General features: G+C 44.2%; 1 protein-coding gene across 15 annotated transcripts in view; it reads left to right on the top strand.

The window, feature by feature from the left end:
* The window catches only part of RYR3 (ryanodine receptor 3), a 569,735-nt gene that overhangs the window by 465,444 nt on the left and 79,883 nt on the right, over positions 1-24,408 (top strand). For all 15 annotated transcript variants that reach the window (XR_002523591.2, XM_021941701.2, XM_021941703.2 and 12 more), the window contains 6 exons: positions 3,825-3,874; positions 4,279-4,339; positions 7,147-7,385; positions 8,763-8,844; positions 17,390-17,520; positions 22,844-23,164. Coding sequence is in view for 14 of the 15 variants with exons in the window: in XM_021941701.2 (XP_021797393.2) it covers positions 3,825-3,874; positions 4,279-4,339; positions 7,147-7,385; positions 8,763-8,844; positions 17,390-17,520; positions 22,844-23,164 (884 nt within the window). In the remaining variant the exon portion in view is untranslated. The remainder of the gene's footprint in view (positions 1-3,824; positions 3,875-4,278; positions 4,340-7,146; positions 7,386-8,762; positions 8,845-17,389; positions 17,521-22,843; positions 23,165-24,408) is intronic.

Raw genomic sequence — 24,408 nt, 5'->3', positions numbered from 1 at the left:
GGCAGGTGGATCACAAGATCAGGAGTTCGAGACCAGCCTGACCAACATGGTGAAACCCCGTCTATACTAAAAAATACAAAAATTAGCCTGACGTGGTGCCACATGCCTGTAATCCCAGCTGATCAGGAGTCTAAGGCAGGAGAATTGCTTGAACCTGGGAGACAGAGGTTGCAGCGAGCCAAGATCATGCCACCGCACTCCAGCCTGGGTGACAGAGCGAGACTTTGTCTCAAAAAAAAAAAAAAAAAATCATACAAGTCCTGGTATGGGTGAGATGAAATTTGCAGTCTAAAGCAACATAATTCAGTTTAAATTCCTAATAGGAAAAAAAAATTTTTCATCAAAAGCACCAGCCTTGCTACTCATTCCACTAGGCTAACATGTAGATACATTAACAGAAATAAGAAAAGAGGGCATCTGTCATGATTGGGCTAAAAGATAGATTCTACTATGCCTCAGGTTCTCTCTGTATTTTATTAAAGAAAGACAGGAATGGACTAGACTTTTAAGTAGCAAAAAGCTAAGACCCTAACGAAAACAGTTAGGAGGCCAGACGCAGTGGCTCATGCCTGTAATCCCAGCACTTTGGGAGGCCGAGGCAGGCGGATCACCTGAGGTCAGGAGTTTGAGACCAGCCTGGCCAACATGATAAAACCCCGTCTCTACTAAAAATACAAAAATTAGCCAGGCATGATGGCACACATCTCTAATCCCAGCTACTCAGGAGGCTGAGGCAGGAGAATCACTTGAACCCGGGAGGTGGAGGTTGCAGTGAGCCAAGATGGCACCACTGTGCTCCAGCCTTGCCAATGGAGTGAGACTCCATCTCAAAAAAGAAAAAGAAAAAGAAAATAATCTAAAGATGCTTTCCCTGGCATCCAGTGAACAGTGTACATTATAGGGCCCAGCCTTTAAATATCACCATCTCAGGGAGGATAATTAACTTCGAGATTTAGCTAACTTTTATGAAACACTTAGCATAACTGAACATTGAGTACAGTTTTTCATATAAGAGTTATTGCCCATTTGTATAAAACTCATTGTGAAACGTCACGATGTTTGAAATGCTGAGACGTGCCTGTGTAGTATGATCTCCATTTTCCAGATGAAGAAATTGAAGTTCAGTTGCGTTCACTCCACTGTCCAAAGTGACTCTTCTAAGTTAGGACAAGAATAAAAATGCATTCCTGGCCAGGCGCTGTGGCTCATGCTTGTAATCCCGGCATCTGGGGAGGCTGAGGCAGGTGGATCACTTGAGGTCAGGAGTCTGAGACTAGCCTGGCCAACGTGGCAAAACCCCATCTCTACTAAAAATACAAAAAAATTAGCTGGGTGTGGTGGCGTGCACCTCTAGTCCCAGCTACTCTGGAGGCTGAGGCAGGAGAATCGCTTGAACCCAGGAGGCAGAGGTTGCAGTGAGCCGAGATGGCGCCATTGTACTGCAGCCTGGTCAACAGATGAGTCTCCATCTCAAAAAAAAAAAAAAAAAAAAAAGAAAAAACCAGTCCTCTCTATCACATTAAGTATGATTTATTCTACACCATAATTACTTACTCTAAGACAGGAGAAGCCCCATGCTGTCAACACAACATACTCTTAAAATCAGGTGCTGACTGAAGATGACCTCCTAAACATTTGCAGGATGCAGCAGTGTTTCTTGTAAGAAGCTAGGGAAACAGTGGGTAAAGTGAGATATTCAGATAATCCAACAGAGGGCAGGTGTGTCTGTTTACCTGTTTTTCTTAAATTATTAATTCATGGAAATGTAACATTTGTTCAACCAGGCACCATTTGTCACGGCTGGAATACAACCTGGAGCTGATCAGCCTTGCAAATAGCTCTGAAATCTGTCAGTGGGCTTTCTGCCCTCCCACAGAAGCAGTCGTGTTTGCACTGAATGTGTCTGCATTGCCAGACTCCCCTTTGCAGCCTTCGTCCTTGCCCCACCTCCTCTGCATCTGCAGCCCTTTGCCCATGGGTCTCAGACTCTCCCTGAGATTCCTTTCACTCATTGTCTTCAAACTCTGAGATGGAGGAGGCGCTCTTGGCTAAGGACAGTGCCTCCAGTTAAATCCCGGGCTCCATAGGCAACAAGCAGTAGCCTTTGGAAATTTCAGATCCAGGCCTTGGCATGCCTGAGAAAGCACTTCTGACAATGAGATTAGCCTTGTTAGTATCAAAATCAAACAACTCAAATATCTGCCTTTGTTAGAAAAACGTTGTTTTGTGTTTATACAGAACATGTGTCCACTTGAAGCATTTTTACCAGATATATCTGAGTTTACCTGCCCCTTATTCTGAAACTCAAGTCCTATGATGACTCTCGACAGTGAGAAAGCACACAGAACAGTTAAGGGGCTTCCCCAAAACAGCCCAGCTAATCACAGAGCTGCAGAGCCCACATTCCACAGGGTTAGCCCCTTGCCCCAGCTCCATGAGTTTGTATCAAACAAACTCTGAAAAAAATACCACGTCTCTGAAAAAAACACCATGGGAAAAGCAAAAGAGCAGCCCATATTTAATTTCACCCTAGATGGCTGCCAAATTTCTGGTAACTTATCGTGTGTTCTCTTAAGCTATAGGCCAGGTCTTCCCAACACTTTTCCACTGCAAAACCAAGTAACTAGCCGTGGGAACTTTTGTTGTGATTTTCCGGTAGGCAGCCCAGACAGACTCAGGGCATTTATTGAAAACCATTCAGAGGTGAGCAGGTTTTCATCCCCATCAACTCTCAGGATGCATTCCTTCCCCATTTGAGTTATCCTGTGGAGCTTCTTACCCCATTCTTACCCTGAATGGGGTAAGAAGCTCCGCGACAAGTTATGAATCAGAAACTGGGAATGTGTCACCAGGGGACCCCATGGCCTAGACAGGTGGCTTTTCTCTCTTTCTCTTTTTTCCCTCATTCTATTCCACTGCTTTCTGAAGCAACTGCAAAGTTCTTGTCGAGCCATGCCAGTGTCAGCAATGTCAGTTCTGAGCAATCTTCCCAAGAGCTTCAGCAACAGAGGTCAAAGGATGGCCACAGTGCCCCTAGGTGAGGTCCATTAGCAGCATGTTCAGAAACAGTGACGGGCTCCTTTCTAACATCACGAGGCCCTCGTTAGGCACTGTGGAAAGTCAAACAATGAGGCACAGCTGAAACTTCAGCGGTTCCACGTGCAAAATATGGGTGAAAGCATGAAGGAGAGTCAAAAAACACAAAAATATACAGCATGGCTTTCCTAGTTTCCAAGGGCCCAGTTAGAACAGTGACCTGGTCAGGCCTGGAGACTAACTGGAGATGACAGAGAATATACAGTTCTTAAAATGTTTTTGTTTAACACAATCTCACCTTGTACCTGAACCGTTAACACTTTCCAATCCCAACTTTCTGCCAACCTCCCAACTAAAACTTCACACCCTCAATGGAAGGCTACAAAATGGTTTACAACCCACTGCAACAAGGGGAACATCATGCCTTTTTCCAGAGTCTTCATTTATCCCTGAATGTCATACAAATAAACGTTTCAATACATGGTTGTCTATAGCAAAGGATACTTTGCACTGTGTCACTGCAAAATACTATAAATGTTTCAGAGGGATTGTGTTTAATAAAGATGGAGCTGCCTGCAAGGTACTTTTCATGATTCTCCAAGGCAGTGTGAGCCACACATGTTCCTGAGTGTGGACCAGAGGATTCTTTGCTAGGAACGTAGTGCATCTTCCTAGAATGCCACTCTGTGCCCTCTGTTTCACAGTGTAAGGGACATTGGGGTGGGGGATACAAAGTATGAGTCCTTTCATCTCTGTGACTTTCTGAATTGTTTTCTTTTCTGCTTCAGCCTGTTCTGCAAACTTGCTGCCCTTGTTAGACACAGAATTTCCCTCTTTGGTAAGTGAAGTGTTGCTAAAGGCACCGCTCCTCCCTGTAATCATCCTGAACTTGTACTTTGCCTTTATTTGTGTCTTCCTCAGACCACCCAGGCCTTGGGACTAAGGTGTCACCTAAATTTGCCATAGAAAATTGGTCTGAAGCATGATAAATGACCTCTTTACCCTTTTAACTGCTCAGATTTTCCACACCAGTGAAAATTTTCATCTCTGCCTCTGACATCCATCATAAAGCAAAGGCTGTGTCAGGCTAGAAATTAATGCATTGTCTCTGAGCACAGGCCTAGCACTTTATGTGTTGGTAGTTAATGATGCTGGGCTGTGGTTTGTGCATGTGGAGAAGACTGCATTTGAAAGACAGGCTGAGTGGTTTGGGGGAATCACAGACGATATTTTTTATTCTAGGTAGTGATTCTACTACAATGGTGAGCTGTCTTCACATCTTAGCTCAGACACTTGACACAAGGTAAGTCTGCCCAGTTTTTCCCAATAGTTTCTCATGACTTCCTGTCTGACCCTGTCATCTCACTAATTTTACTGAAGAGAAGACAGATCACTGCTGCCAGGGTTTGGGAAGAGAGAGGAGACAAGGCAAAGACCCTAGAAGTTAGCACTCTCTTTTTCACAGTTCACATAACGAGAGTCACTGCCATGGCAGAGACGAAATGCTAAGGCCTGATCAGTTCTTGTCTTTCCTTCCTAAGAAGTTCATCTTTCAGAAGATAAAATATATAATGTGGCATAGCCCACTGGTGGGTGGTGAATCTACAAATGTTATGGGAAAGATGAACAACAGCCCTCTGAATTCAAAATGGCCAAGGAAGGAAATGCACAGAGATCTGACTTCCAAAGAATCAGAGACAAAGACGATCCCATGGCCTAGGAATTTGGGAAGAAGTGTTAAAAAAAAAAAAAAACATAAGTTCTGGTAATAACACAAATGATGAGACTGAAAAAGAGAGATGCAGGCCGGGCGTGGTGGCTCACACCTGTAATCCCAGCACTTTGGGAGGCTGAGGCAGGCAGATCACCTGAGCTCAACAGTTGAAGACCAGCCTGAGCAACATGGTGAAACATCTTATCTACAGAAAATACGAAAATTAGCTAGGCATGGTGGTGCATGCCTGTAGTCCCAGCTACTTGGGTGGCTGAGGTGGGAGGATGGCTTGAGTCCAGGAGGTGTAGGTTGCAGTGAGCTGAGATAGCGCCACTACACTCCAGCCTAGATGACAGAGCCAGACCCTGTCTGGAAAAAAAAAAAAAAAAAAAGCAGCAGTGGAAAGAACTGACAAGGAGCTTTCTTTAACGTGTCTGTTAAGAAGGGTCCTTGTCAGAGTCGGACACCATAGTTTCTGCCTGTAATCGAAGCTACTCAGGAGGCTAAAGTGGAAGGATTGCTTGAACCTAGGAGTTCAAGACCAGCCTGAAGAATGTAGCGAGACCTAAGTAAGGAAGGAAAGGAGGAAGGGAGGGAGGAAGGGAGGGAGGGAGGGAGGGAGGGAGGGGAAAAGAAAGAAACGTTTTTATCAAAGTTGGGAGGAGGACACACCTCCTAAGACCCTATGCAAAAGAGGTTACCAGCCTAAAGGAGTGGGACACTAAAAGAGTGTCCCAAAGATGAAAATCCTTGATGAATTGAGAATAGCCATGAAAAAGGAGGGGAGTAAGAACTATTAAAGGGATGAGAAATCTTTAAGAAACTTGGGAAAAGTCTTGAGAGAGTCCAGTTTTTGTTTGTTTGTTTGTTTGTTTTGTTTTAAATGACGATGAGTTGCAGGTTGGTGTATTGAGTAATTATTCCTAACAAAACTTGGGACTAGAAAGTTAGGAAGGGCCAGATGCAGTGGCACGTGCCTGTAATCCCAGCACTTTGAGAGGCAGAGGTGGGGGGATCACTTTAGGCCAGGAGTTAAAGACCAGTCTGGGCAACATAGACCCCCATCTCTACAAAAAATTTTAAAAATTAGCCAGACATGGTGGCACATGCCTGTGATCCCAGCTACTCGGGAGGCTGAGGTGAGAGGATCGCTGAGCATGGGAGTCTCCCATGAGAGGTCACTGCACTCCAGCCTGTGCAACAGAGTGAGACCCCATCTCAAAAAAAAAAGTTAGGAAGACAGCTCATGTCTTCCTAACTTATAGGACAAGAACAAGCCTCACTGACTTAATTTCTTTGTTTTTATTGTCTTGGATGAATTGAATAATTATCAGGAGAATGATGTAGATAAAAAGCATCTGTCTTTGAACCAAGTCTTTCATAATCTTCTGAATAAGATACAGAAATATAAAACTTATAGATGACTTGTAAGCTTTGTTCCAATTCTAAATTTTATGAAATACTGTAGTTTTGATGGAAGATTTCAAATGTCCAGAGCTGATCTTCATCCCTGTAGATCACATTTCAATGTTTTGTTTTGTATTTTCCAGAAGTGTGATTAAGCTGTTTACTTTAAAAGGGCTAGGTGTCTCTTTTCTCTTTCCTCATCCAATCTAGGACATTTCCTGCAAACTAACAGAAGTCTAAACTTCTGTTGACTTATTTCTTTGCTCTTTTTCTCTAAGAGGTCTCGCATCAGAAGAGTTTATGTTTCTAGCTAGCCTTTATAAAAGTTATTTAGCCAGGCTGGGTGCAGTGGCTTATGCCTGTAATCCCAGCACTTTGGGAGGCCAAGCCGGGTGGATCACCAGGTCAAGAGATGGAGACCTTCCTGGCCAACACGGTGAAACCCTGTCTCTACTAAAAACACAAAAATTAGCCGGGTGCGGTGGCGGGCGCCTGTAATGCCAGCTACTCGGGAGGCTGAGGCAGAACAATTACTGGAACCCGGGAGGTGGAGGTTGCAGTGAGCTGAGATCACACCACTGCACTCCAGCATGGTGACAGGGTAAAACTCGATGTCTCAAAAAAAAAAAAAAAAAAAAGTTGTTTATCCCACAACTTTTCTTAAAGCTCATTTCCCTGTTCTTTTAACTTTAGCCAGTTGCAACTTACTATAGATAATAGCAGGTGGCTTCATTCTAGATTGTTCTCTGCATTTCGTAAAGAGGTGAGCAGTATTTTCCTCAGATTGTCCAGTGGCTAGCCCCTCTGGGATTGTGTGATTCAGGTTTCTTCGTGGATGTTAACTGCTATCTCCCTTTCTCCTGACACAGTGTCATTGAGTGACAGGAGTGGCAAATGTCTGCCCAGGTGACACTGCCAGCCAGTTTCAAGAAGAGGATTGGCCAAAAGTACAACTTATCCTTCTAGATTTGAACATTGTTTGCTTGCAGGACTGTCATGAAGTCAGGCTCGGAGCTGGTGAAGGCTGGGTTACGAGCATTCTTTGAAAATGCTGCAGAAGACTTGGAGAAGACGTCAGAAAACCTGAAACTTGGGAAGTTCACCCATTCCCGAACGCAGATTAAAGGCGTTTCTCAGAATATTAACTATACTACAGTGGCCCTGCTCCCCATCCTGACGTCCATCTTTGAGCACGTCGCTCAGCATCAGTTTGGAATGGATCTCCTCTGTGAGTTCTACTGGTATTTGTCATGGATTTATGTGTGCATGGCCCCAGATAGGAGGTGCAGGGCCCATTCACTTATGTTGACTTTGAGGGCAGAGCAGAGAGAGAATTATTCCATGACTTTTCCTTCTTAGATTAAAAAAAAAAAAAAAAAAAAAAATGGGGGAAAGTAGTAATAGACTCTTGGAATGGAAAGAAATTCCCTAACTTGAATATATAATATTTATCTTTTTCCACTTTTGTTCTGGACCGGAATTTCCCATCGGCTAGTCTAGCTCTCAGCTATTGTACTCTCGCTTCATTTGAAAGGTTATCTGAGTAATACAGTGGGAGATAGATTTGCTCCTGGGTTTTTGAGGCATCATTTTTCTTATTAAGAAGCCTTAATTTATTCATTGGATACCAGGAGCAAAGGAAAAATGCTAACATTTCATTATCTGAGCTTTCAGAAGACTAAAGTTGGTTGGTTTTATTTTAGTTTGCATTAACACCATGTTTAGTGCCACCATTTCCAGCCCCCTGTGCAGATAATCTGCCACCAAACTTCAGCTTTACACTTTAAATGTTGGGACATGATTTAATTTGACCGGTTGTTGATAGCTAGGACTATGTCTTTTATATCCTTGAACAACTGAAAATCAGTAATTTCTGTTGTGTGGGGGCTGGGAGAACATCCAAACTCATTATTTTGTGTCATAGAAACGATGCAATTCCTTAGCTGGAAAATAAAACATTAAATTATTTCTGAAAGTAGTCCCAGCCTTCGTATGAGCTCCAGACATGGCTAGGGATGTTTAGCCTGCAGATTCACAAGCAAAACATGCCCATCCCCTAGGAAATACGATAAAAATCATGCTATTGGATTGCCTTTTGCAGAACACCCAGCAGAGAACTTGGGATAGGCAGACATGAGGGATTTTGCTCTGTCTCTAAGGAAAGTCTAGCAGTTTGACGTATCTTCCTGGGAAATGAGCAAAAGGCTCATTCAAGCTTCAGATTTTTTGCATTCTTCCTTCCCAAGGAAGGAAATATTGCACTGGATAAAATTTGGCTAAAATGTCTGTCTCTGTTGGAAACAAACCAAATCGCATTATGGAAGGACCCATTGGTCAAGTGATTCCTTTCCCTGTGAAGCAATGTGGTCTTCATGGTAAGCCCCACAGAGGAACTGGGATTGCTCAGTGGAGGATTTTTCCTATCTTTTTTTTTTTCCCCCAGTCCAGCAATTAGCAAACTGGCATCTGGGTAGAAAAGGGATATGTTTGTTGAGAGAGAGAGGTTTTACTCTTGACTGATGCTCATGCATTTTTTTTTCATCTTCATGGATCCTTTCTGTGTTCAGGATTGGTGCAAATCAATGACATTTCTTCTTTGTTTCAGTGGGTGATGTGCAGATTTCCTGCTACCACATACTGTGCAGCCTCTACTCCCTTGGGACAGGAAAGAACATTTATGTTGAAAGGTAATTAATGAACGAAGAGGCTAACACTTTCAGGCGTAGCAAAATGTTACTTACAGTTTTTTAAACACTTAATGATATCATTTCAATGCAGCAAAACCAAAATGCTCACTGTTATAGAGTGGTGGTTTTGAGATTCTTACGGCAATATAAAGAAGTGCAATGATGAGGCTATTGAGATTTATGACTTCTGTGGAGATAGCTGGTGAATGTATGTGGCTGGAGAAGCAATATAGCCAAGCTAAATCATGAGCTTGTAACCAAACTGTGTTGGAGATATGTCTGTTTCTTCAGAATCACAGCTTCTAAATAGCTTTCAGAGTGTCTGAGGTTAAAGTTTGCTGAGAAGCTCAAGGGACATGCGGCAGGTGCTTTAGTGTTTAATGAGTTTCTGTGTGCTACAACCCTGGACCTTTACCGGTCTTGGCTGTCAGATTTGCTATAGTTTTCAACAAGTGCACACTTTGGTATTAGCAATGCTAGTCAATCCTCTTGAGTCTAAGCAAGCTGATTGCAGAAGTGTGTGGGTTCCAGTTGGCCTCTCTAATCTGCCTGTTGCAGCAGAGGCCCTCGGTGACCCCTCGCTTTTCAGCATCAAATACTTTGTGTTCTGTTGTTCTGTTTAATCCGTGGGGAAGATTGGAAGGATAAACAGTATTAACAAAACTCTGGATCTTACTCTTATCCTTGGAAGATTTTTGTTTTCTTTCTTGCCTTTTCAAACAAGCAAACTGGAAAGAATTGAATCTGTGCTTACAATTACTTAATCTAAAATCCTTCGGTATCTGTTTTCCATGATGCTTTTATCAAACAAATCAGCGGTGAACCCTTGTCTCATGTCAAAACTTATATTTATTCAAATTGTAATTTCTCAATAAAGCCAAAAATGAAATAAAAGCCTTCAGCCCCTTCAAGAACTAAGGAACTACTGACTTGAAGTCATGTACTAGAAACCAAAAACTGTTGTAGAAATGTCTGTTTCTTCATAATCACGGCTTCTAAATAGCTTCCAGAATACAAGAAGTTAGTTGAGGAACTAATGACTACATTTGTTTTTATTATGATTTTAAGTCTTTAACAGTTGTCAGGCTTTTCTTACTGTTTTACATAAAATATAGATAAATCTTTTATAATGTAGGATAGGAACTGGGCAGACAAAGTTTTATCCATATTTTATACCAAATCACAGAAAAACCAACAAAAAATTTTCTATTAATGCCAAATTCCACTTAAGGCAGATGTTTTTAGTTTATTTCTCCCACTGAGCATTTGTAAATACGTCCTCAGTATCTTTCTCATTCTCTCGTTATATGTATACATTCACCCGTATGTCTGCATGGTTCTTTGTACAAGTTTTTATAAAGCTTATGCATTCTTCTCTTGAAAAAAAAAGTCAAAGAAAAGTCAACTCTGATATGTCAGACCAGAAAAAGACTGCTTTCCATGTGACTTTCTCTCCTTCATTCATGCATTCATTCCAGGTTGATTGTGTAGCTGCAGCACCGTGAAAATTCTGTCTGTGCTTCGTACTCCCTGTTGGTAGAAGTCAAGGCTTGGAGAAGTCCCTAGGTTAAGGCTGTCCCTATTGCTTTTTTCTGTATTTTTTTTCCTAAATATTTTTCCCCCAAACTATGTTTCTCATCTGTTGGTTGGTTATTAGGTGCACTGCCAGTTCTCGAGAGTGGAGAGGATATGTGTGCTTGTGTGTTTTAAAATGGAGGAGAATGAACAGGAAGAAACAGCAGGCAGCTTCACCTCTGAGAAGCTGGCTCAGGACTAACTCTTTCTCCCTACATCAGCCATGTGTTTAGCCCTAGCAATGTACCAACGCTCAGCCTCTGATGTTCTCCCCCAGCTAAAGTAAGCAACTGGCCCAGGTGAGAGGCTGGTGAAACTCAGTGCACCCTAGAGTCATAGGACTTGTGTTTAGTGATTTAACATAACTGTATCCCCTACTTAGAGAACTCAAGTCAGTGGCCACAAAATTGGCTACTTCTCTCACTCTTCGCTTCACCTGACCTCCACGGTTTCTCTAGGCTAGGAGTCCAGGTCATGAGAATGGCAGGATGGCAGGTATACTTCTCCCTACTCTGTTCCCATCTGCTACTCTGTAATATGCAACATGGCCCCACACACATGCTGCCCGCCAGGTCTCCCGTGGCCTGCTCACACCCTTCATCCTCATTGTTTCAGGCAAAACCTTTTCTTTTGGCCCCCTTAAAACCCCTGTATTTACTTGCAAAGATTTCTATGTCCTCTTCCAGGTCTGGAAAGTGTGTTTCCATTTCGGTGTCCTTACTTGATTTGGTTCGTATTTTATGGGTTCAGAGTTATCGTACATTTTCCAGTTTTAGCATAGATCAAGATGTCTTCCTAGTTTCTTTTCCTCATTTCTTGTGGGTTTCACAGAGCAAAGTACAATGAACCCACCATGTCTCTATCACCTTTTGCTGACATCTCCTAGACTGATGAACGTATGTAAGGGAATCACTACGTCCTTGCTTTCCAGCTCCACCTGGAGTATGCTTTGTAGATAGAAATGATTCAAGACACCTTGGTGATAGGGTTGACTGTGAGGGGAAAAGTCATTGAAACAGAGTACAGACATTTCTTTTGGAATATTTTCTAATTGAGAATGTCATTGACAAATGGAGTTTTCAGACACAAAATTTCAGAGAAGGATAATGGTTTGTGCATTTAATCTTGCAGAATACCTGCTTATTTAACTTGGAGACACTTTGATGAACTTAAAGAACATTTGATAGGGGTTATTCAAGAAAGCAAAGCTTGAAACTTGATAACATTAAACCCTGGGTCTCAGTTTTGCTTCAAATGAAGACTGAGTTTTCTACTTCATGCTTTAAAGCTATTTTGTTTCTTTCACCCTGCCTGGCTCCCTTTGACCAATTATTTCTGATCAGACATTGCACAATGTTCCCTAAACCTCTAAGGTCACCAACACTGCTGTCTAGACCCGTGTCCTGCCCTGTCCCCACTGTGCTTTCTGCTTCTCTGTTGCATGCTATTTCCTGTCTTTAGTACCCTCTGGAATATAAATGAAGGAACTTTCAAAATTGCAAAGCACCATTTACATGGAAGACATTATTACTTTGATGACTTTGTCTTTTCCTGTATCCCTAACAATAGATTTTGAGAGGCAAGATTCAGATCTATGGAAGTAAAATTGAGAGATTGAAAAGGAAAGTGTGACTTGTCAAATTAGGATGTAACAAAAACTGAAATACAAACTGAACACTGTCCAGTCTGTCACCCATTGACCAAGTATGTATTGTGTGAAAAATACCGTACGAGGCAGTAAGAACTGAGACCAGACGAGCCTGGGCAACCTGGCAAGACCCAGTGGCTACAAAAATTTTTTAAATCAGCCCGTCATGGTGGCACATGCTGTAGTCCTAGCTACTCAAGAGGCTGAGGTGAGAGAAGCGCGTGAGCCCAGGCTTTCAAGGCTGCCATAAGCTATGATAGCACCACTGCACTCCAGCCTGGGCTACCAGACAAGAACTTGTCTCTAAATAAAGAGAGTTTCCGTATCCAATGATAAACCCTTGCAATATATCCTCTGGCTATTATGGAGCTGTTTCTGTAGGCTTTTCTCTGCGGAAAGCTTGGCCCGTACCAACACTCCCTGCTGGGGAGCACTGATGACCGGGGAGCCTTATATTAATAACAGCAAGTCTTTGCCTATCTCAATCCCTCCTTGGGCTTTGGGGCCAAAGTCATCCACACTGATATTTCACAGCCAGGAGCATTAATTGGCAGACTTCTGGGTTTGACTTTTACAGACTTCTGGGTTTTACTTTTTTAATTTTTTCCTGGGTTTAACTTTTAACAGCTAGGCCAAGAGAGCTGTTGTTTATTTCTTGGCAAGAAGCTAATTAGCACCATTTTGCGCCCCAGACTAGAAAATGGCCTGTTGTGGAGCTTGTGGAGTGGTCAGGTTTGTCAGTAATTAATACGAGAGGGCAGGGCCAGTCCCCTGAGTCAACACAGCACCAGACAACTGAGACTTAGCAACCGCCTTTTACCCCAAGGACTGCCTTAGTGTCTGACTAACCTTCTAGAAATCCACTTTCAGGAGATCGTGGTTTTAATTTTGATCAAAGAAAGAGGGGAAAAAAAAGAGAGAGAGAAGAAGAATGGATCCATTCAGTACCAAGCCTCCTCAGGACCCATTGTCTCCTAGGTTCATCTCCATGTAAAATTTGCTATCAGGCAAGGCACAGTGGCTCATGCCTATAATCCCAGCACTTTGGGAGGCAGAGGCGGGCGGATCACCTGAGGTCAGGAGTTTGAGACCAGCCTGGCCAACATGGTGACACTTTGTCTCTACCAAAAATACAAAAATTAGTCGGGCGTGGTGGTGCGTGCCTGTAGTCCCAGCTACTCAGGAGGCTAGGGCAGGAGAATCGCTTGAACCCAGGAGGCAGAGTTTGCAGGTGAGCTGAGATCGCACCACTGTACTCCAGCCTGGGTGACACAGTAAGACTCTGTCTCAAAAAAAAAAAAAAAAAAAAAAAAAAATCAGATTTGATCTCTTACCCCTTGTTATTCCTGATTTTCACCCAGGTTTTCTTTCACCAATGCTCTCCCTGTGGCCTTGTCCTTTCACAGTTTATCTCCTTATTTCTTCCTCCAACTCACAAAGCAAGACTGAAGGAGAAAACACCACATTTCTACTCATTGGCCACTGTGGTAAAGATGGCAAAACTCTTAGCTGAAAAAAATTGCCCCTCATGAATGCCTGTATTTGATGTGTAGAGGCGCTCACTGTCCTCAGTTGTCACCAAAGGAACTGGCAACTCAGGTCTGAAGTTAAAATGATGCCCCTCTTCCCACGCCTGGCCACACTTGGAGCTTAGTAATGAAGAGAAATAATCGGGGAAGAGCAGGTGCTGAGAAGGAAAGGCGGGGGAAGAGGCCCGGCCTGGGGCCTGCTCAGAAGTGAAGCTGTCTTGTGAGAGCTTCCCCGAGAGCACCTGCGTCTCAACCGTCTCCGTCTCTGCGCATCATTGATGCACAGGGCGCAGTAGGATTGGTTTGTCCAAGGGCTTCCACTCTCCCTCTGGAGAAGTCCTGGGTGGGGAGGTTGTAGCAGGCAAAGGACAAGACTGAGCCATCAGCTAAGAAGAGATTGCCTGACTGAGGACCTGTCAATCCAGTGTTGCTGACTGGGGCTGATTTTAAAGTTATTGGCTCAAATGCTTCATAGCCAAGCAGGCTATCATCCAAGCCTAAGAAGAAGATAAAACATAAAACCACATATATTCACTTCCTCTTATAGTAATTTAAAAGATCACTTTTTAAAATATGTTTGGTAACTTGAATGAAGACTGGGTGGGTTTTCGAAGGAATACACAGCTTTCTGCCAACTCACTCACCCTTCCCTCCTCCTCCTCTCTAGTTCAGCAGAGTTATCTTATATCTCAAGCAGGACACTTGTGTATACCCCCAGATTTGCCATCTGCAGATTCTATCATAGTCTTGTGCAGTCATTTCTTTCAAGACCAGTTAAGATCACCATTTTTCTTTTCTTTTCTTTTTTTCTTTTTGAGATGGAGTCTCACCCTGTCACCCAGGCTGGAGTGCAGTGGTGCGATCTCGGCTCACTGCAACCTCCACCTCCTGGGTTCAAATGATTCTCCGGCCTCAGCCTCTTGAGTAGCTGGGATTACAGGCATCCACCACCATGCCCAGCTAATTTTTGTATTTTTAGTAGAGACAGGGTTTCACCATGTTGGCCAGGCTGGTCTCGAACTCCTGACCTCATGATCCACCCACCTCGGCTTCCCAAAGTGCTGGAATTACAGATGTGAGCCACTGTACCCGGCCAAGATCATATTTTTAATCCAACTCAAGTATGTCTATTTCTCTGTTAGAGCAAAGCTGCAGGTTGACTCTAATCCTTAAGATTAGTCCATACAGATATGTTATTTGACCACATCGTTGATTTAGAGTTCAATATAGAACACAGGTTCTACATTTGCCCTGCATTTAATGAGAAAGAATCTGGAGGACAAAGGTTAAGGTTAAAACTATCTAGTTTACTTCTCAGTTAAAAAAAAAAAAGGCTCCCCTAACCTCCCCATAATAAATACTTGTTATCCACTTTAAGACAATCTATGCTTTTGGCATTCTAGCGTCTTGGTGCTGCTGGAATTATTGGCTGTTGTCACAGTGAGAGGCAATTAACACATAGTCTTGGGCACAGGTCTCAGTGGGGAGCTGAAGGAAACCCACAAGAATTGGATGCCCTTCTGCTTCCACAGAGTCACAGTAAGGTGGCAAGTGTTGGCTCTTGGCTCTAAGTGCCCTTTCTCAAGCTGGCGATTGTCGTGTGATGATCCTGTAACATTCCCTGAGGTGCAGCCCAGCACCCTCAGTTCCCAGGGATACTGTTCATGAGCTCATATGCACAGCATAGCTCATATGCACAGCATCAGTGCTTGACTTGAGCTGATCAGTCATAGAGGAAGGCATAGCGAGGGCTTGCATATGGTAAGCCCGCCACCTAAGTCTTTTTCTTTTTTTTTTTTTTTTGAGATGGAGTCTTGCTGTCTCACCCAGGCTGGAGTGCAGTGGCGCAATCTCAACTCACTGCAAGCTCCGCCTCCCGGGTTCACACCATTCTCCGGCCTCAGCCTCCCGAGTAGCTGAGACTGCAGGCACCGACCACCACACCCGGCTAATTTTTTGTAGTTTTAGTAGAGACGGGGTTTCACCATGTTAGCCAGGATGGTCTTGATCTCCTGACCTCATGATCCGCCTGCCTCGGCCTCCCAAAGTGCTGGGATTACAGGCATGAGCCACCAAGCCTGGCCCCACTTGAGTGTTAATTATAGACCTGTTTGCATTTTCACCTATTATCTTTGTATCATGATCTAACAAAGGGCTCACATCATTGGTTTGTTTGAAAAAAGTCCCTCATATCTGGGAGCTGATATCACATGAAACTTGCAAGTCAGGTGCATAGTGTCTCTGTGATTAGATATGGGCGAGTGGCTGACAGATGTTGATGGGTGGGAAAGAGATGGCTCTGGTCTCTCATTCATTAGAAAGCAACAGCTGTCAGTCCCTGCACAGGGCCCTCCTAGCCAGCTCTATCACTGTGTTATCTCACTAGCAGTAGATAAGATTCAAACCCAAAGTTAAGCCCAGATCTGGGAGGAAGAAAATGTATTGCAGTTCTGACTCTGCTTTGACCAGCCAAAGGTTAGTTCCCATCCCTTGTGCTTACAGACTTGGTTACCCTGCAGGCAAGTGTAAGTACTCTCAGTTGGAGAACTTGGACTCTGAACAAAGAATCCCAAGCCTTTTGTTTTTGTTTGTTTGCTTGCTTCACAGAAAGACTTAAAAACCAGACCTTAAGATATGGTGGACAGTCAACTATTTGTACAAAAGAGGGACGGGAGTAACAGTTATTTGAGGTCTCTCCTGCAAATCAAGCAGTAGGTTTTAGGACCTATTGTTTCTGTTAAAAGGCAGGTCTTTTATTTTTGTGTCTCGTTGGTGCTTTGGTGTGTTACCTACTGTTCCCACTAGTGGACACCGGCTCCATCCATAGCAGAGAATAGACACAGAGAAATTACACAGATTTCAAAGCTTTTTTGAGAACAGGGGGGAATCCATCTCAATTTGAACAGCAGCAGAACTTGCTCTCACACATGCTGGGAGAGAAGGACAAAGCTGCACAGTGTATTATATCATCTTAACCAATTAAGAACTAGAATCTGGCCGGGCGCAGTGGCTCACGTCTGTAATCCCAGCACTTTGGGAGGCCGAGGCGGGCGGATCACGAGGTCGGGGGATCGAGACCATCCTGGCCAACACAGTGAAACCCTGTCTCTACTAAAAAATAATACAAAAAGAAATTAGCCGGGTGTGGTGGTGGGCGCCTGTAGTTCCAGCTACTCAGGAGGCTGAGGCAGGAGAATAGCGTGAACCTGGGAGGTGGAACTTGCAGTGAGCAGAGATTGTGCCACTGCACTCCAGCCTGGGCGACAGAGTGAGACTCTGTCTCAAAAAAAAAAAAGAGGGCCCGGTACTGTGGCTCAAGCCTGTAATCCCAGCACTTTGGGAGGCCGAGACGGGCGGATCACGAGTTCAGGAGATCGAGACCATCCTGGCTAACACGGTGAAACCCCATCTCTACTAAAACATACAAAAATCTAGCTGGGCGAGGTAGCGGGCGCCTGTAGTCCCAGCTACTCGGGAGGCTGAGGCAGGAGAATGGCGTAAACCCGGGAGGCGGAGCTTGCAGTGAGCTGAGATCCGGCCACTGCACTCCAGTCTGGGCGACAGAGCGAGACTCCGTCTCAAAAAAAAAAAAAGAAAAAAGAGAGCTAGGATCTAAGTAGCGAGGGCATTGGTTAGTGTCCAGAGAAAGATGAGGGGAAGAAGTGCATGCAACCTTGCTGGGCCTAGTGCCTGGGGATGTCCATGGGTTAATCTATGGGGAAGGACTGGTCCGTCAATGCATGGGGCCAGCATGTGGGGGGCAACACTTCTAAATGCACTTCTTTGTTTCCAGGCAACGCCCTGCCCTTGGAGAATGTGTGGCCTCGCTGGCAGCTGCCATACCAGTGGCATTCCTGGAGCCCACCCTCAATCGCTACAATCCTCTCTCGGTCTTCAACACCAAAACCCCCAGGGAGAGGTCTAGTAAGTATCTCCCCACAAAGGTCATCAACCCATTTCATGTGCTGAGAGGAGGGGAGCCACACAGGCCGGGAGCAGCAGTCCTGCAGCACTGTGGCTTTCTTGGTCTGAGAGGAGCCAGGAGGTGAGGTTAGGTAGGGACTAGGTTGCAGGTCTCCATCTTACTGGAGAAAAAAGCTTGGGCAAGGCTTTGTTGTAATTAGGCTTTGATTTCTTCTTCTGTAAAGTGAGGAGTCAGTGTTGCTGATTTTGAAATCCTTTCCATCCTAAGACCTCAGGGTCTCTTGTCTGCTCTGGGTTTCAGTTCCCCATCTGCACCTGGGTATGTGACTCCTTTTTTGCAGTCCCTCTGCGGAGTGGGATCAGAAGGTGCACCTCCACACGAATAACCTAATTATACTCTTCCAGTCCACGGAGAGGCTGTGCTTCTAAAGATGCTGACCACACGTTTTCATCTTCGTGGACGATAAGACATAGAAAAGCACCAGAAGGAAGAGAAATTGTACAAGAAAGAGTATTTCTTAGCAAAAGTATTGACACACTAGGTTCCACAACAGGGTGGCAAACTATGACCACAGGGCCAATCTGGCCCCCTGCCTATTTTTGTAAATAAAGTTTTATTTGAACACAGCCACACCTACTTATTTACATTTGGTCTGTGGCTGCTTTAGCACAGCAATGGCAGAGTTGAGTAGAGGCAGGAAAGTTTGGCCCACAAGGCCTAAAATATTTACTATCTGGCCCTCTACAGAAAAGTTTTCCACCCTGTCTTGTAGAATAATCCTGGAACTAAAATCCAAGGCAGGTTGTAAATCTGGTTCTGGAGGGTCCTTGTATCTGGGTTAATTGTGATCCTGCCTCAGGACAAGGGAATAGGATAGAGGAGCTTCAAGTAGGAGCCTTGAATCAAGCTTGGACTCCAACTAGAAAAAACTGCGATGATTCCATCTATTCTGAAGCAAAAATTACCAAACTATAGGCTAATCAGTATTAAGGGAAAAAAAGCCACAGTAAAATATTTTCAACCAGAACTTTCTCTATTCAGAACCAATGTTTTCTTAAAATATTGCTATACACTACCAGTAGATGGCTGAACGTGGTGGCAATTCCATTTAGTTCAAGCCCCCTTTCTCAAACGGCCGTGAGATTTAAGGAAGAAGCGTTCTGAGCGAGAAAGGGCTCATACCACACTTTTCTTTGCCACCGGTGTTTTTTTCATCTAAAGATGTGAAGTGCTAAGCCGTGGCAGCTTTATTCCCACTTGCTTCTTGTTACTTCAGGTAAGAGGAGCACATTGCCCCCCAGAAATGATCACCAGGACAATTCAGATAAGGCCACTAATAAAAATCTTGCACTGAACTAGAATACAGTGGAGACTAGTGTTCTCAGAGCTAGTCAAGAGAGAAACATTGCCAAGATGCCTCAACTTTCCAAAGTCCCATATGAAATCTGTAAGTTAACCTTTCCTCAACCCTTTCAGCCTCATCTCGCCCTTTCTTCCCTTCGAAACTAGCCAAAAAAAAAGTATTTCCGACCTTTTTTTTTTTTCCTTCCCACTTCTGATTCCAAATGAGTCCTAGCTTTCCACCAAAGTGGAAGCTGAGCAGCAGAGCAGGCTTTGGTGAAGTTGAGAAGGAGCTGTGACATCTCCAGGCAAATGCCAGCCCAGGTGTTGCTCCCTGACTCCAAAGGGACATGGGGCCCAGTCATGACAGTTCTGGATATTTATACATTTATTCTGCTTCAGCTGTGACTTGAGAAATAGTATATCTCTGTCTCTATACCAGCACTGTGTAGAGCTTCACCTGGGAAAAGAGAGAAACTGCCTCTGCTCTTCAGTTCATAAAGGCACAATGAGGATGTTTTGCCCTGCTCCTGTGCCTTTATGAACTGAAGAAGATAGAGGGAAGCCTAGGGTGGCTTTGGAAGGGAGGGGAATTAGTCTCTTGCATTGTGTTCCTTCCCAAGAGCTATTTGAAAAGTGCTCCTTCTCATTCTATACACCTTTGCATTGATTTAATAAGACATATTCATAAATAAAAAATGACTCCCCATCATTGCATACTCCAAAGGAAGAAAAGAAACAAGGTTGTAATTGGAGATGACACAGTCCTTTATCCATTAGTGACACACTATGGGACTCTGTGTCCAGCTCCCCTGAGCCCATGTGTTTGATCACTGGATTCAGTGAAGAGTGAATGCTGACCATGTGTATGGCTCTTAAAAAGTTTACCTAGAGTCAGAGAATGACTGATGGCTTAATGAGCTGTAAGAAGGTAGACTTCATTCATTACAAAGTGGGTGGTCTGAGAAATAAAGGGCGGGGAAGAATGTTTAAGGTGACAGGTGATGTGAGCCTGTGGTTTAGAAATACAATATGAACTGATTTATCATGTCTTCAGCTAATTGGGCATCTCTATTGACACTTGATGCTTTGCCAGCAGAATTACTCAGATTCGTATCTTCGATGCCCTATAACATCCTGGTGCATTTTCTTCCTCATCCAAAAATTATTAAGATATACCTAGAAAAAGTTTAATACTGTTATGTGCCAGTTATTCAAAACTAGTTACATCCTTGGTTATGGGTGGCAGCGATCTATTACTCAGAACACTAGATGGACCAAAGCATCCTATTACCAGTCAGTTTGCTTTTCTTCTGTACCCTATTGGAACTCTTTTCTCTTTGGTTGATTATTCCAATTCTAGTGTAAGCCATCTGTATTGCAAAGAGAAGAGGTGCTAAGGTGAGGCACACAGGACTTTACAATCTAATCCAGTGGTTCTTGAATTCTAACGTGCATCAGAATCACCCAGGAGGCTTGTTCAAGACTGTCGAGCCCCCACCCCTAGGGTATCTAATACGGTAAGTCAGTTTGGAGTGAGGCCCAGGAGTTTGCGTTTTTAGCCGGTCTCCGGGTGATGCTGATGCTGCGGTAGGAGGACCGCACTTTGAGAATCACTGATCTAGAAGATAAAAGGACAATGATTCTAAAGATTCCCCCTCACAGTCTTGTGTCTGATTCTAAGAGGACACAGCTGAGGCTGTTTTTCTAGCAGCTCACTCAGAATTCATTCTGTGGGTTTATGCTGTGGCATTTGAAGTACAAAACACCTGAATCACAAATGTTTGTTCCACTCAAGGATCAATTGCGTATAAATAAGTTTTAAAGGTCATTATAATGGCTCCAGCGCAGCAACCTCAAGCAACTCTGTTTTCCTTAGGCAGCAGGCAAAAAGTGTTCATGATGATGTATTGTCTATGTGACATTTAAACAAACACACCTGAGCCTTATCATTTACAATCCCGCGGCAAATAGTTGTAAATTTCAGTTGCATCTATGGCAATGGCATTGTTCTGTGTGTAGAACCTCAAGGTAGAACGTTTGACTTCCCTGTGTTTACCTCTGTTCTTTGAGAGTGTGTGTGTAAAATTATGTTGTTGTAAGGGTCTCTGCAGACTCCCGTGTTCTTGTGACCCGTGACCATTGTTGTCCTGCTGCGAGATGCAGGACAGGCTCATTCTCTGCAAATGACCGTATCTGACCCATAATTTCCTTCTACAGCAAATCACAAGAGTTCAGAGTTCTTTGGCTTTCATGCTATCAATCCCTTTCAATTGTCTGGGTTTTAAAAGATGTTGGTCCACTCCTGACATCCAAGGAGGAGAGATGTTTAACCTTCTATCTACCAAAAGGCTCTAGTGATAGCAACAAAAGTCATCACTAGGGAAAGGGTAATAGTGCTCCACCGGGCCTATCCCATAGCATAAAGGCTGCTGGGATCCGTTGCTTTGCAACTGCACATCCTGTCCAGGTAGAACCACTTGTCTCAGCTGCAGATTCATTCTCTCCAAGATAGCCAGGATTGTTCTGTATCTCTGCTCCATGCAGTATAACCATGAGAGAAACTCAGACCGTCCCTTTCAATTGACCAGTATTCGTAAAGGCCAAGGAATTTGGTATGGCCTCTCCTATTTATTAATCCTTCAAGTCCAATGGATATAAAACCTGAAAATCTAGAGAAGACAGACCTCGAGCCAACAGTAATCCCAATGGCAAAGGGCCTGCAGGCATAACCCAATTCACGAAACATACATTTGTATTTGCAGTCTTCTGCTTTATCTTTGGAAATGTATGAGAACTTTGCATTTGATTCCAAATATCAAAAATAATTTCCTCAAATCTTCCAGGGAACTGATGTTCTGGGAAAACACACCACATCTTTCCTGGGGCTTCCCAGACTGCCTAGCTCCTTCAGTGCCTGATGGTTTTGCCCCAGTGTGAGAAGTTTGGCCTGAGGATGAAGTAGACACATTCTGTAGGAAGCAGTTAGATCAGTGCGTGTGTGTGCAAAGCTTTGGGCTTGTGGCTCTTACTCAGAATTGTCCGTGTCCCTCCACTCAGAGCCCTTGTTATCTTCTCACCTGTCAGGAACTTCAGGATGCTTCCAGTCTTCCTCCCGTCTTGCAGGAAAGAGTGTCCTTTACCTTACAGGAAGCAGGACAGAGAAGCCCTGGATTTTTCTGTTTACAGTTCTTGCATCTGACAGCCCTGCCTGATTGAATATTGAACTCTGTCTGTTGATCCTTCAGCCCGTGTGTCCTTGTCCAGAGCAGCACCCTCAATCATTCAGGGTGGGGAAAAGATAGCGCTCCCACAATTCCTTACAAATCAGTCCTTGGAAACAAAAAGGATTAAGCAATTGACAGGGAGTCAATCAAGCCACCTCAGGTCATCCATCATTTCTATTGCGCAGCCAGAAATCAGTCCACGTGCGATGCTTTCTCCCCCCATAATTCCAGCTGGATGGGAAGTTGTTGTTTCTGGTCCAGCTGAAGGACTGTTAGATGAGTGGACTTTTATTTTTCCTTTTCTAAGCTGTACAGATGTGATCCAGGCAATGGCACCACAACTTAAAACTAAACACTCATCAGTTGCTTTTCTCCTCTGATTCCTGATTTTCCTGCAGGGGACACACTAAGGCCCAGGCAGTCTGGCCAAGAGGGAGAAGCCAAGAGACTGGCTTCATTACAGGGTAGTCTTAGGAACTAACTATCCCTCATCCTTGTGTCTGCTGTACTCCTTTAACCACAGGTTTGTTTTAACCTCACCTCAACATGACATCTAGGAAGACAATGCAGCCTCTGGAAGCTGCAGTCTGTTCACAGACAGCTGGAGGACAAAAGCCACTCCACATCCAAGCTCACTGCTGTGAAGCTCTGGAAATTTATTTCTAAAGACCAAAGGAAAGGAGGGGCAGAGAGAAAGAAGCTTGCACCCACTGTGCTTTTGAATTTCTGTCCCTTTATTCTTCCTCTCGATCAGTTCTGGGGATACCAGACACGGTGGAAGACATGTGTCCTGACATCCCCCAGCTGGAAGGCCTGATGAAGGAAATCAACGACCTGGCCGAGTCAGGGGCACGGTACACAGAGATGCCGCATGTCATCGAGGTGATCTTACCCATGCTCTGCAACTACCTGTCCTACTGGTGGGAGCGGGGGCCTGAGAACCTGCCCCCCAGCACAGGGCAGTGCTGCACCAAGGTCACCTCTGAACACCTCAGTCTCATCCTGGGCAACATTCTGAAAATCATCAACAACAACCTGGGCATCGATGAAGCCTCCTGGATGAAGCGCATCGCAGGTACCAATGCCTTTTCTCCCCGGTCCCCAGCCCAGGGCACAAGATAACTGGATTCTCTTTTCATCTCTATTATTAATTCCAAGATGGTTTTGCACAAGCTCTATCCAATATTTAAACCTCCCCATCCCCAACCCAGCTGCTTCACAGTAAAAAGAATTGACATATTCCCCTGAAGAGCTTCCTCGAGCCAATGCTCCTGCCCTACTCCCCTACTCATCCAGGCCCCTCAAATCTCCAGGAAGCCCTTCTTAATCAACTCCACTCAAATCCAATGAACATGGCTTTGTTTGATTTTGGTACTCAAGAATCCCATTTGCTCTTACAGTAATAATTGTCCAGAATTTTCCTGGTAAGTAATCCTGTGTGTTTTCCACTTGTATAAAACTCACTCCCATCTGACCTACACTGCAAGTTCCTTACTGTCACTCTGCATTTGCGTTTCACTTGATGCTTTCTAAGACACCCTCATGCAGCCTCACAGTAGGGGCACTTTGGGTTTTTTTCTTTTGTATCCCTCTAAAGTAACTTGCATACAGTCAGCTCTCAATGAATGTTATTAGCCAATTTTCTCTTCCTAAAGCAACTTCAAAAAAAGGACAGGCTTGGAAAATCAATAACTACTTTCCACAGTCAGGAAACCACAAATATTTTGTGTCCTCTGTGTCAAACTACAGTCCAAGGAGATAGAAGCTAAGGCAAAATCACTGCTTTTGATGGACCTGTGATTTAGGTAGTGGAGTCCACCAGTAACATCTTTACCCATATAATCTCCTGGATCATGAATACAATGGCTAGGCTAAAGGGAACCATTAATCCAACACTGGTATTTACTTTCCTGGACCAAGGAATCGCTGTCCTTCTGCAAGACCAAGGAAGAAAAGTTACTGCTTCTTCCTGTCTCACAGATGAACTGAGATCAAAATTATAAATATCAGGCCGGGCGCGGTGGCTCAAGCCTGTAATCCCAGCACTTTGGGAGGCCGAGACGGGCGGATCACGAGGTCAGGAGATCGAGACCATCCTGGCGAACACGGTGAAACCCTGTCTCTACTAAAAAGTACAAAAAAACTAGCTGGGTGAGGTGGCGGGCGCCTGTAGTCCCAGCTACTCGGGAGGCTGAGGCAGGAGAATGGTGTGAACCCGGGAGGTGGAGCTTGCAATGAGCTGAGATTCCGCCACTGCACTCCCGCCTGGGCGACAGAGTGAGACTCCGTCTCAAAAAAAAAAAAAAAAAAAAAAATTAT

This window comes from Papio anubis, chromosome 7, assembly GCF_008728515.1.
Source record: "Papio anubis isolate 15944 chromosome 7, Panubis1.0, whole genome shotgun sequence".
NCBI lineage: Eukaryota > Metazoa > Chordata > Mammalia > Primates > Cercopithecidae > Papio > Papio anubis.
This window is presented reverse-complemented; position numbering and strand designations above follow the sequence as displayed.